The 12241-nt window shown below is 43.6% G+C and overlaps 1 protein-coding gene across 1 annotated transcript in view; it reads right to left on the bottom strand.

Moving 5' to 3' along the window:
• Positions 1–12241, bottom strand: part of Susd1 (sushi domain containing 1) — a 98092-nt gene that overhangs the window by 52803 nt on the left and 33048 nt on the right. Inside the window, exon 6 of the mRNA XM_013023220.1 lies at positions 11064–11243. Coding sequence (XP_012878674.1) covers positions 11064–11243 — 180 coding nt within the window. The remainder of the gene's footprint in view (positions 1–11063; positions 11244–12241) is intronic.

Raw genomic sequence — 12241 nt, 5'->3', positions numbered from 1 at the left:
TAAAGCTGTCTTATACATAGAGAAAAAAGTCCAGGTGCCTGTCAGGTGTTCGGGGCTCATGCCTGTATTTCTAATTACTGAGCTAGCTGAGATCTGGGGATCTTGATTCAAAGCCAGCCTGAGTAGGAAGGAAAGTCTGTGATACTCTTATCTCCAATTAATCACCAAAAGCCAGAAGTAGAGCTGTACTTTAAGTGGTAGAGAGCTAGTCTTGTGCACAGAACAGCACCAAAAACAACAACAACAACAAAACTCACCTTTTAAAAATGATAATAGAGCTGGGCGCCAGTGGCTCATACCTGTAATCCTAGCTACTCAGGAGGCTGAGATCTGAGGATTGCAGTTCAAAACCAGCCCGGGCAGGAAAGTCCATGAGACTCTTATCTCCAATAAACTACCAGAAAACCAGAAGTGGCTCTGTGGCTCAAGCGGTAGTGTGCTTACCTTGAGCTGAAGAACACAAAAACAGTGCCCAAGCCCAGAGTTCAAGCTCCATGACCGACCAAAAAAAAAAAAAAATGATAATAGCATTGGAAAGCAGCTCTACTGAGAAGCAAATCCTTCTGATTCATATTCCCATACAATTCTATTTCTGCCCCACCAGGAAAATGGAAATTCCTTTACATACCACACGTACAACCTTGGAGTCTATTCTTCCCAAGCTTATTTGCTACCTAACACAGGTGTTATTAAATACTGATACAGTGCTAATTTCTAGTCATGGTTTCTAGACTGGGGGGGGGGAGGAGGAGGCGGAATCTGAATGGATTTTCTCTCTGCCAATCACCAGTCAGGCTCTGATTGACACTGAATTGGGCAATTCAGGTGATCACAGGCCAATCCTCTAACTTCCATCATCACAAAGGAGCCCGACTGCTACAGGTGGGTGAGAACTGCAACCTGTAAGTAACTCGCTGGACCACCGGCATCCACTCATCTGGGATGCGACGAGCTCCAGAGCCAAGTCTCCATTGGATTTTTCTCTACAACTGCTTCTGTCTTCTGCATCTCAACTGGGTGGGAAATGGGAAATGTGTCATCGTGCAAGGCCAGTCCCCAGGAACAGCTGGGGGTAAACTAAAGAAATGCTCCACAAGTTCCTTGGTTACCCTTGGGAGTCCTTTAATGGAAGTCACATCATCCTGAAAGCCTTGATTTCTCTAGGGTCTGCTTCTTTTAAACAATCTGCATGCATTCCAGGTAATGCATGTGGTACTGTGGGAAAGCATATTAAGGTAACACAGTTTCCAACAGACCAAGTCAACCAAGGAAGCTGTTCAGAGGGTGGGGGAAGGAAAGGGATCTAGCTTTTCATTTCCTTAAATTCAAATTTCCTGAACATAAAATAAGAATGTCTCTATTGGGCTGGGAAAGTGGCTCAGTGGTAGAGTAATTGCCTCACATGCATAAGGCCCTGGGTTCGATTCCTCAGCACCACATAAACAGAAAAAGCTGGAAGTGGCACTGTGGCACAAGTGGTAGAGCGTTAGCCTTGAGCTGAAGAGCTGAGGGACAGCACCCAGGCCCAGAGTTCAAGCCCCATGACAGACAAAAAAAAAAAAAAAAGAATGTCTCTATTTACAGATGAAATAATCTAATCTATTCTTAAGGAATTCCAACATTAAAAAAAAAAAAAGAAATCACCACTAAGCAAGGAGTTCAGCAAGGTTCCAGAATACAAAGCTAATGTACAAAAATCAAAGCGTACATATACCCTCAAAGTGAACAAATTCATGGGCTGGGAAGGTGGCTCAGTGGTAGAGCGCTTGCCTTGCATGCTCCAGGCCCTGGGTTCAATTCCTCAGCACCACATAAGCAAAAAGAAAAAACCCAGAAGTGGCGCTGTGGCTCAAGTGGTAGAGCGCTAGCCTTGAGCTGAAGAGCTGAGGGACAGCGCCCAGGCCCCATGACCAGACCCCCTCCCCCAAAAAATGAACAAATTCAAATTTAAATTACAGAAACAACAGCGTGTATAAAAACATCACAATAGAAATAACTCCCAGCAATTAGCCTCCATCCTGTCATCCCTGAATAAAGGAATCTCATCTCACTCAACAGGAAAGCTGCTTTCCCAATCAATGGGGTATCTCTCACAGATTCTTGGGTCTCTCTTGTCCTCACCTGTTCTTTGTGTGTCAGGCATAGGTTTGGGTAACATGATTGTTCCTTGGCTCCTATTCTGAGGTTTCCTCTCCATAGCTCCCACATTCAACCTGGACTAGCAGAGGAGATACTAAAAGATAAATTCTTTCCCTTTTCCCCAGAACCTTGATGAACTGTCCTGAAAGACTCAGTTCCTATGGTCATTCACAATGAATCAAACCAATGAAGCAATCCCTTCCATTCTATAGACAAGACAACGTTCCATTGGCTCTCCTTCTTTCCCTTCTTACCCTCTTGATCTCCACTCCTGCTTCTGGGATTCTACTCACTATTCAGTGGTAAATACAATCCCATGTCTCTGTTCTGGGAAATCCAAGGTAAGACTCTCATCCAGAAGAATGAGAAAGATAATTCTCCAGCTCAGAAAATAGCCCTTCTCAACTCAGCTCCTCTAGTAAGTTTCTTCTCAACCACCAAAAAGGAAAGAAAGCCTGTTCCTTAGGCATCTGCAGCGCCAAGTCACTTCTATACTAAAGCCAAGTACAGTTTGACATGGTCCGCTGATCTCTCTGCCCATCAAAGATTTTACATCTTTACTAAGTCATGCTGTTACAGCGTTACCTAGATTCTGGTTCACATGGGTGTTACTGTGTGAATCCACAACAGCTCTTAGTAAGTGAGAACACACAAAGGCACAAGAGGAACACAGAAATCTCTGCAGAAATCAAATGATCACCTAAGACTATTTAAACAACTCCTAGTGTCTACATTAATTTTTCTTCCTAGAAGACCAATCATTTGAAATCAAAGAAATACACAATTGGGCTCCTGGGTAACCGAGAGATGAAAAGACTTTACTAGTGCACCTCCTTAGACATAAAGATATCAGTAAAAATCTTTCAGTAGCCTGAGCAAGTTCCACATATTCCTGACCTCTTTGCGGCCTTTCAAAGCCTCAGAGCTCCAGACATCTCTGCTTACTCACCTACCACACAGTGCAAAGTCACCACCTGTCCCGCAGGAAAAGAAAACATCTGACCTCTCACATTCTCACTGAGTTACCAAGAAAGCAAATTTCCTTCTCACACTGGGTCCCTTTGTTACCCGAGCAGAAGTTAGTAAAGAGTTTCCTTTCTTGTTCTTTCTTTTTGCTCATTCACTATGACAACTGTCCATGACATCTCAGTAATGCCTGTTGCCTATCGCCTGTGCCACGCTCTCTGCAGGACCCAGACCTGACTGTAGAGATATCACATAGTTCATCCCAAGGAGCAGATTAACAAAGTTTGGTGAGGTTTTCTCTAAAATCGGTTAGAAATACTTCTTTATAAATATACCTGACGTTAAACCTCTACATTAAAAGAGAGCTACATGTTTAAAATGAGAACCCTTGGGGAAATATGCTTTAGTACTGATAACTTGAAAACATCTTTTCAAGTCTTCTCTGGGACAGTTCTAGGTCTCTTCCATTCACTATTCACTGATGGCTGCCAAATGCCAAGCATCCTATGGTGCCAGGCATTGAACGGTGACAAAATCAGGATGCCAGCACTTCCCTTATGGAGCATCATGTCCAGTGGAAGGGGTAAACATAAACACAAGTAAATTGCAACTCCAAAAGTATTCATCCAAAGCAACATACAAGTATTATAAGGTACAGAAAAAAAAAAAAAACCAGGACATCCTGTCTCACTGGAGAACCCAGGAAAGCCAGCTCCATGGAGGACATGACTGCGTTGGGAAAACAGCTATGGGGTGTGGGAGGGGCATGTGGTAACCATAGCAGCATGACTCAGGCCTGGGACAGTCCAAGGGTAGCATATTCAGAGTGGTGAGAGAGGAGTGTCAGGTGGGGAGGAAAAGGGAAGATGTCTGCACAGGGAGTACAAGAGGGGACTGTTTGTTCCCCAGATTAAGTCTAGGCTCACTCCTCTGAACAATGGGGTCTAAAATCAGGAAGATGGTAGGAACAACTTGTATTCTGAAGGAAGCACCAGAGTACTGAAGAAGCAGAAATGACAAGGGAGGAAAGAACACACTACCACCTCAGTGATGCCAATACGTCAGACCAAAGTGCTTTCGCTCAACTTGACCTTCACCTCCTCTTCCCAGCAGGCAATCAGAAAAAAATAATAAACACTGATTGAATTATTACTATGAACCAGATACTGTCACAGTGCTTTAACCTTCAAAACAATCTCTGGAGCTAGATATTATTGTGTCCATAGTGTAGAGCTGTGGCTTCCATGGTAACTCACCTGCCCAAAGGCCAGACAGCACGAAGCAAGGCAAATCAGGACTCATGATGAGCTGTGGCCCACACTACGACTAAGAGCTTTTAGACTGAAGTACTTACTCAGCCAAGAGGTTAAGAGATGAAATTGGGGCACTGTATTATAAAACAAGAGACAATTCTGAAGGAGAATCAACAGGAGGTATGAGAGCAGGAATGGCAAGGAGTCCAGGCTGGCTGCCAGCCTTTGAGCTTCAAGTCTGAATGAATGGCCTTTCACTGCTCTCCTAAGAATCACAAGAGGCAGAGAACTGGCCTGTGAGAGAAAGCAATGAACTGTGTTGAGGACATGCTAGATGTGAGTTATCTGTGACTAACCCAGGGAAAATAGCTTCGGAAGTCATGGGTTTGTGTAAGATAAAAGGTAGGAGTGCAGACAGACATGGGTAGACAAAGAGAGGACCCAGTGACAGAACACTGAGAAACTCAAAAACTAAAAGAAAGTGATGTCCAGGAAATAAAGGGAAGAGTGTCTCTTCCTTGGAAGTTATCTCCCTTTCTACCAACCCACAAACTCCTTACCCTACCTAGGAAGAGCCAGGACAGGCTGCTATAAACACACACACACACACACACACACACACACACACACACACATTTGGTATTCTGTTAGCATGTACTTTTTCCTCTATATGGTGAACATAACGCATTTGCACCTAAATAATTATGAAATTAGTTACTTAATGTCTCCTTTCCTGAATAAACTTTACCATGACTAAGATTATGCTTATTTCTCTACCTCCAAACAGTAGCACATCTTAGACATAAATATTCAAATATGCATTATCTGGCTGGGTGGATGGATGGATGGATGGATGGTCAATAATGCTAAAGATTGTAGGAGAGTTAAGGGAAAGAATGGCGGAAGTAAGAACATGAATTTGGCAATCAGATGGTCATTAGTGAGGGGAGTGGAGTTGGGTGCCTCATTGCTCTTTAGTAGGCTGAGAAAAGGAGGGAATAGAGGTAATAAGCAAAGGTTACTCTTTCAGAGGTATCTTTTGATTTATAATTTTGTATCCTTTTTCTCTTATTTTTGAAAAGAATAGAAGGTCCTTCATAATAAAACTCAGGTGACTCAAACAGAGAGCCAAATTTAATGTCATCCTTAGTCAAAACAGCATCCAATTTCAGAAAGCAGCATGATGATCTAGCACAATCCACAGACTGCTTCAAAGGCCACTCCTGAACAGAAATGCCATTCTGATCATGGCCATGACATTGATGTTGGAAAACATATTCCTAAGGTGACTATTGTAATAAATGTATGGTTAGCTATAAATGTTTTGATGATTTCTCTGTGTGTATGTTTGCTCTTCTTTTTGTTGGTCATTGGATTTGAATTCAGGGCCTGGGTGCTCTCTCTGAGAACTGTTGCTCAAGACTAGTGCTCTGCCACTTTAAGCCACAACCCTACTTTCAGCTGTTTCCTGTTAAACGGGAGTCAAGAGTCTCTCTCAGGAGTTTCTTGATGGGGCTGGCTTGAAACCATGATCTTCAGAACTCAGCCTCCTGAGAAGCTAAGCTTACAGGCACGAGCCACTGGCACCTTGTTCTTTCTGTGTTTTAAGTATTCAAGTCACATACGATGAGTAGAAGTAATATGCCTTAGAGTTGTGCTTGCTTGCTTTTTTGGGGTGTGCTGGTTCTAGGGCTTGAACAAAAGGGCTACTGGTTCTGTCCCTGAACTTCTTTTGCTCGACTACTAATCTATCACTTGAGCCACAGCCCCACTTTTGGCTTTTTTGGTGCTTAATTGGGGTGTATATGTGTGTGTTAAGAAATATGTTAAATAATACTCTTGCTATAGCAAACATTATCAGGACAGTAGGCAAATCATTGAATTTTGAGAGATCAGATGGAAGGAGAGAGAGTATGGATGTTCAGGGCTTCTAGACCTGAGTTCACATCGTAACTCTATCACTTCTTAGTCACTGATGACACTGAGAAGGTGGCCTAACCTTTTTAAATCTGAAATTACTCATCTGCAAAATGAAAATGATATTTCACAGGGTTTGCCTGAGGATGAAACACAATCAATCATTAAGGCTCCGAGGAGAGCCTTGGGTGTGGAGGCTGATGCTCTGTCAGCAATAGCAATAAAGCTTGCTGGTCCACACTTCATACACAGACTCAGACACAACCCAATCGTGGGGTTATTTGCATAAATGTGCCGATTTATTCCACTTGACCTTTCTTTTCCATTGGAAATGTGTGGGGCCGCGAGTGAGCGCTCAGTGAGCTGGAGAAGAGGGAGCCCTAGCAACAGTGCCCAGGGCAGGGAAGGGTGTGGAAAGCATGGCTGACAGAGAAACCGTCTGCTCCAATAGAGAAGTGACCCTTCTCAGAGCAAGGAGTGAGCAACCGTATAATTATTAACTCAGACTCTAAACATGAAAAGCCAAATGACCTGTGCAGAATGGAAGCCAGGGCCAGCCTTATCGAGAATGAATCAGCTCTTTGATCTTGAGGTAAACCAACTCACTAACATCAAGCTTCCACCTGGGGTTTTTCCAGACACTAAAGCAGTTGCCTAATTCCCAGCTGTCTGGAGTTTCCAGTACGAACTGGCCTTCAAGAAAAAAAAAAAAAAAAAAAAGCTCACACTCTAAAAAAAATATGTTACAGACCTGTGGGGCTCCAAAAACATGTGTTTAAGGTAATTAAAATCAGTCCAGATAAAGATTGCAAAACCCAGTTTGGAACTAAACATGGAAGTCTAGAAAGTGGGATAAACAATGAAATTAGAGACAGGAGGTAATGAAGAGGAAGAGAGAGAAGGCCAAAAGCAAACACTGAGGAAGGCAACTAGAAACACTGAGGGACCGGGGATTGTGGGTAAAGAGGGGACCTGGGGGACAACCACATGGAAAAGGAGGGAGAGGGGGGCAGCTGAGGAAGAGCCCCAGGAATCAGTATCTCTCCCTACATCTCCAGAAGCCTCTCCTACCTCCCCCACCACATCCCTAGATCATCTGCCCGGCACCATGAATTAATCAGCATGCAAATCACCCCTTTATCAACGGAAATTGAATTTAGCTGCCAATCCTGAGTGAGGGCACAGAGGCCTCCTCAGAGAAAGATCCCAGCTCACAGGGAAAATGTCTTTTCTTTCTCTAAATCTAAGCCTGTGGAAGCAGCTGCAGCTGGAACCACACGCTCTGTGGAAGGTGGCGGCTGAGGACGGTAATTGTAATTAGCAGTTACATAACATGTTTGTTCTTCAAAGTGCTCTACAAGGATCAGCTAATTAATAGCTTACTATGCCCCATGCAGATCCACTGGTTTCTCATGGAGTGACTAATCCTTGTGCCCCCACTGATTTCTGAATGATGGAGGCAGAAAAGCTGGAGCAAGGGATCAAAAAGCTGAGGGTCCACAACTATACCCAGCTCTTACCAAATCACACCATGGGGAATTCTTCCCAGAGACACAGGCCTCAACTTCTCCAAGTCACACTTGGAAGTACTTATAGAGATGTCCTCATAGGTTGATGTAAGCATCAGCCTGGTCCACTAAGGTGTCAGCTCATCTCAATTTCCTGTTAGTAAAACTGGGATCCTGAAGTCCTTGCTCATTAAAGGTTTGCTCTTGCTACTCTGCAAGTCAATGAGACCTCTCTAAAGCAAGGCTGAACTACATCTGAAGTCTCATTGTTTTTGCTTCTGAAACTGGTGACAAGCGAACATAGGAATTGCATGGTATAGACGGGGCCTCGGCAGAAAAGCTGGGTTTTCCATCTATCCCCAAGGATGCTGTCTTTATTCACGCACTTCAGAGCATCATTAATTCCCTGAACTTCTTTGCAAAACAGTACATGTTCATGTGCATGTGCATTTCTTTGGGGGAAACATCTGTTTTTAAGAAGAGGTGCCTATGGAAGTGGCACTGTGGCTCAAGTGGTAGAGCGCTAGCCTTGAGCTGAAGAGCTGAGGGACAGCGCCCAGGCCCAGAGTTCAAGCCCCATGACCGACAAAAAGAAAAAAAAGAAGAAGAAGAGGTGCCTTACAAACTACCTCACACAGTGCATATTAGCCAAGTATCTAGTGAATAAATGGGTGGATTTCACTAAGGTCCTAGCGCCAAAATGGCTAGGAATCATTGCTTGGTAAATAAATAAACAGCAGAAGTGATTGTGCTGGCTAGACTTTTCCTATGGGAAACTTTAGTCAGATTCAAGGTATTCTGCCACAATTCTGCTTGCTAATCAATCCAGAGATCCAGGCCAATGCTGTCCTTGAGATTTTTACTCTTGAGGGCTAACTTCAGAGCGAAGCAAATAAGCATGCAGAAATAGATTCTCAGAGCCATAGAAGACTATGTGACAAGCATTGTCACACTCCCTGGCCAAGTGTCACAAATTGTCAGGAATTGTTGCCTGTTCCCACATATGGCTTGGAGGGAAGGACAGCACATGGAAGTGCGCTCCTCTGCTTCATGAAAAGATCTTCATGGGAGACTAACAATTTAAGAAAAGCACTGCAGTGCATGCCGCTTTAAACTTTTCAAAATCCTCCCCATACATGAGCTCAACTGACTTCCTCTCCAAAAACGTTTTGATAAAGGAAAGGCAGACTTTATTTCCACCTTTGAACAGACAAGGAGACCAATGGTCATAATGCCTTACCTAATGATACATGTCTTATATATGGCACTGATAGAACATGAGTGGATCGCAAAACTTTTCACTTCCAGGTATATATTTAAAAGAATTGAAAGCAGGGTCTCAAAGAGATATTTGTACACCCAGATTCCATGGTAACATTGTACACAATAGCCAAAAAATGAGAGCAACTGAGGTGTCCATTGATGGATGAGCAGATGCAGATGCATACACACACACATACACACACACACACACACACACACACACACACACACACGGAAACTTTTCCACCTTGCCAAAGATCCCTGACACATTATGGATGAGCCTTGAAGATAATATGCTGAGTGAGCCAGGTGTGGTGACTCCTGCCTGTAATCTTAGCTACTTAGGAGGCTGAGATTGAGCAAATGACAGTTCAAGATCAATCTGGGCCAAAAGTTCATGAAATTGCTCCCCGACCCCCATCTCAACAGAAAAGATGGGCATGGTGGCATGTGACTGTTGTCCCCCGCTAACAAGTCTGAATATAAGGCTCACACTTCAGGGAGGCCCAGGAATAAAAGCAAGATTTGATCTTAAAACCATCTAAAGCAAAAAAAGAGTGTGAGGTATGGCTTAAGTGGTAGAGTACCTGCCTAGCGAAGCCATTAGGTTCAAACTCCAGTCATAAAAAGAGAGTGAAAGGTGTATGCTAAGTGGAATAAGCAAGTCTTGAGAAGAAAACCCAACTTTTTTTTATATAAACTACCAAGAGTAGTCAATTTCATAAGAAACAAAATTAGAATAATAACATGTCAGAGGCAGTGGGAAAGGAGAATGGGGAATAATTTAATGGGTACAGAATTTGTTTTTAAAGATAAAAAGTTGTACAATGATGAGACTGTACATAGTGCTATGAATTACACACTTACAAATAGTTACATTGGTGCTTTAATTTGTTTTGTGGGTTTTTTGTTTTTGTTTTGTGTTTTTGGTCGGTCGTGGGGCTTGAACTCTGGGCCTGGGCACCGTCCCTCAGCTCTTCAGTTCAAGGCTAGCTCCCTACCACTTGAGTCACAGCGCCACTTCTGGTTTTCTGGTGGTTTATTGCAATAAGAGTCTCACAGACTTTTCTGCCCAAGCTGGCTTTGAATCATGATCCTCAGATCTCAGCCTCCTGAGTAGCTAGAATTACAGATATGAGCCACCATCGCCCCGCTTTGCTTTGTGTTTTAACATAAGTTTTGTGTGTGTGTGAACTTAAGAGCCTGAACTTTGTTCTGAGCTTTTTGGCTCAAGGCTAGCATTCTACTACTTGAGCCACAGCTCCACTTTTGGCTTTTTGGTTGGTAATAGCAGATAAGAGTCTCACAGACTTTCCTGCCCATGCTAGCTTCCAACACGCAACTCCTCAGGGCTCAACCTCCTTAAACATTAGGATTACAGGAGTGAGCTACCAGCCCTCAGCTAATTTTGAAAATAAACATTTAAATCCCCTTCTAGGGCTGGATATGTGGCTTAGTAGTAGAATGCTTGTCTAGCATACATGAAGCCCCAGGTTCGATTCTCAGTACCACATAAACAGAAAAGGTTGGAAGTGGCACTGTGGCTCAAGTGGTAGAGTGCTAGCCTTGAGCAAAAAGGAAACTCCGGGATAGTGCCCAGGCCCTGAGTTCAAACCCCTGGACTGGCAAATAATAATAATAATAAAACCCCTTCTGTTACATCAGCTTTTATCTCCAAAGCTGCAATATGAGCATATGCCAAGTTAGGAGTATACTCCTCTGAGAAAATGGTTCATGAAAAAAATTTCTCAGCCAACCAAGATAAAATAGCAATCCTTATGTATTAAGGTGTTCCAAAAGATGGCTACATAAAATTTTCTATCCAACTTGTTTCTCTAATCCACTTTCTAAATCTTGAGGATTTAGCTGACAAAAATCAAGCTAATTGCCCACCCAGGAAATGCAGGGCCAGGCACAGAACACAGAGGGAGGCCTCCTGCTGATGGTTTGATGGTCAGAGCTCACACTGGCTGTTTTGTTCCTAGGAAACAGGAGCCCAGCAGAATGCAATCTGTACCTGTGCATGTTAAAGTGCTTTCTCTCCAGGTGCCTTTCTCCGTGCAAACAGAAGTGATCTCTCCTCCAGTGTTCTCAAAGCCCTCTTGACAGACATAGTAAGCCACACCACCCAGGCCGGAGCTGTGATTCCCCACCAACATGGCGTTCTGCACTTCTGGAGGATGGCCACAGTTGATCTCTGCATTGGGAAGCAACACACCGTTAGTCAAAAGCCCAGAATTCATATTTTAGAAATAAACACTTAAAACTGGACACGGATGACCACCAACACCCGGCTAAAATCTCTATATTTATTTGTGTTTTTTGGTTTGTTTGGGGCGGGGGAGTTAGGTCGGTTGTGGGGGCTGAACTCTGGGCCTGGGCGCTGTCCTTCAGCTCTTCAACTCAAGGCTAGTGCCCTACCACTTGAACCACAGTGCCACTTCCAGCTTTGTTCTTCTTATGTGGTGCTGAGGAATTGAACCCAGGGCCTCATGCATGCAAGGCAAGCACTCTACCACTGAGCCAACTTCCAAATCCCAATCTCTATGTTGTTGAAAGCAAAGTTCAGCCTCTAAACATCCAATTTATGTGAATCTTTCAAACTAAAAACAACCTTTGCAGCTGGAGCTGGTGGCTCATGGTTATAATCCTAACTACTCAGGAGGCTGAGATCTGAGGATCATGGTTCAAAGCCAGCCCAGGAAGGAAAGTCCATTAAACTCTTTAACCATCAAAAGACAGAAGAGGAGCTGTGGCTCAAGTGTTAAAGCACTAGTCATGAGCAACAAAGCCCAGGGACTGTGCTCAGGCCCTGAGTTCAAACCCCAGTCTTGGGGCTTGAACAAACAAACAACAAAAAAGTGAAAACCCTAGAATTATAAAACTGATATGAAATTTCTTCTCCACAAATCTGACAACTAAAGGACAATGGACCATTTGAAGGAATATCCGAAGAACAATTAGGCCATTATCATTTTAGATCCAACCAAACTATACTTCACAGAACAGTAGCAGAAAATCATTTTCAGATATTTGAGCTGTTCAAAACATTCCTGCCGGGCGCTGGTGGCTCATGCCTGTAATCCTAGCTACTAAGGAGGCTGAGATCTGAGGATCGCGGTTCAAAGCCAGCCCGGGCAGGAGAGACCGTGAGACTCCTATCTCCAATAAACCACCAGAAAACCGGAAGTGGCG

Source organism: Dipodomys ordii, unplaced genomic scaffold (genome assembly GCF_000151885.1).
Source record: "Dipodomys ordii isolate 6190 unplaced genomic scaffold, Dord_2.0 Scaffold67, whole genome shotgun sequence".
NCBI classification, from domain to species: domain Eukaryota; kingdom Metazoa; phylum Chordata; class Mammalia; order Rodentia; family Heteromyidae; genus Dipodomys; species Dipodomys ordii.
This window is presented reverse-complemented; position numbering and strand designations above follow the sequence as displayed.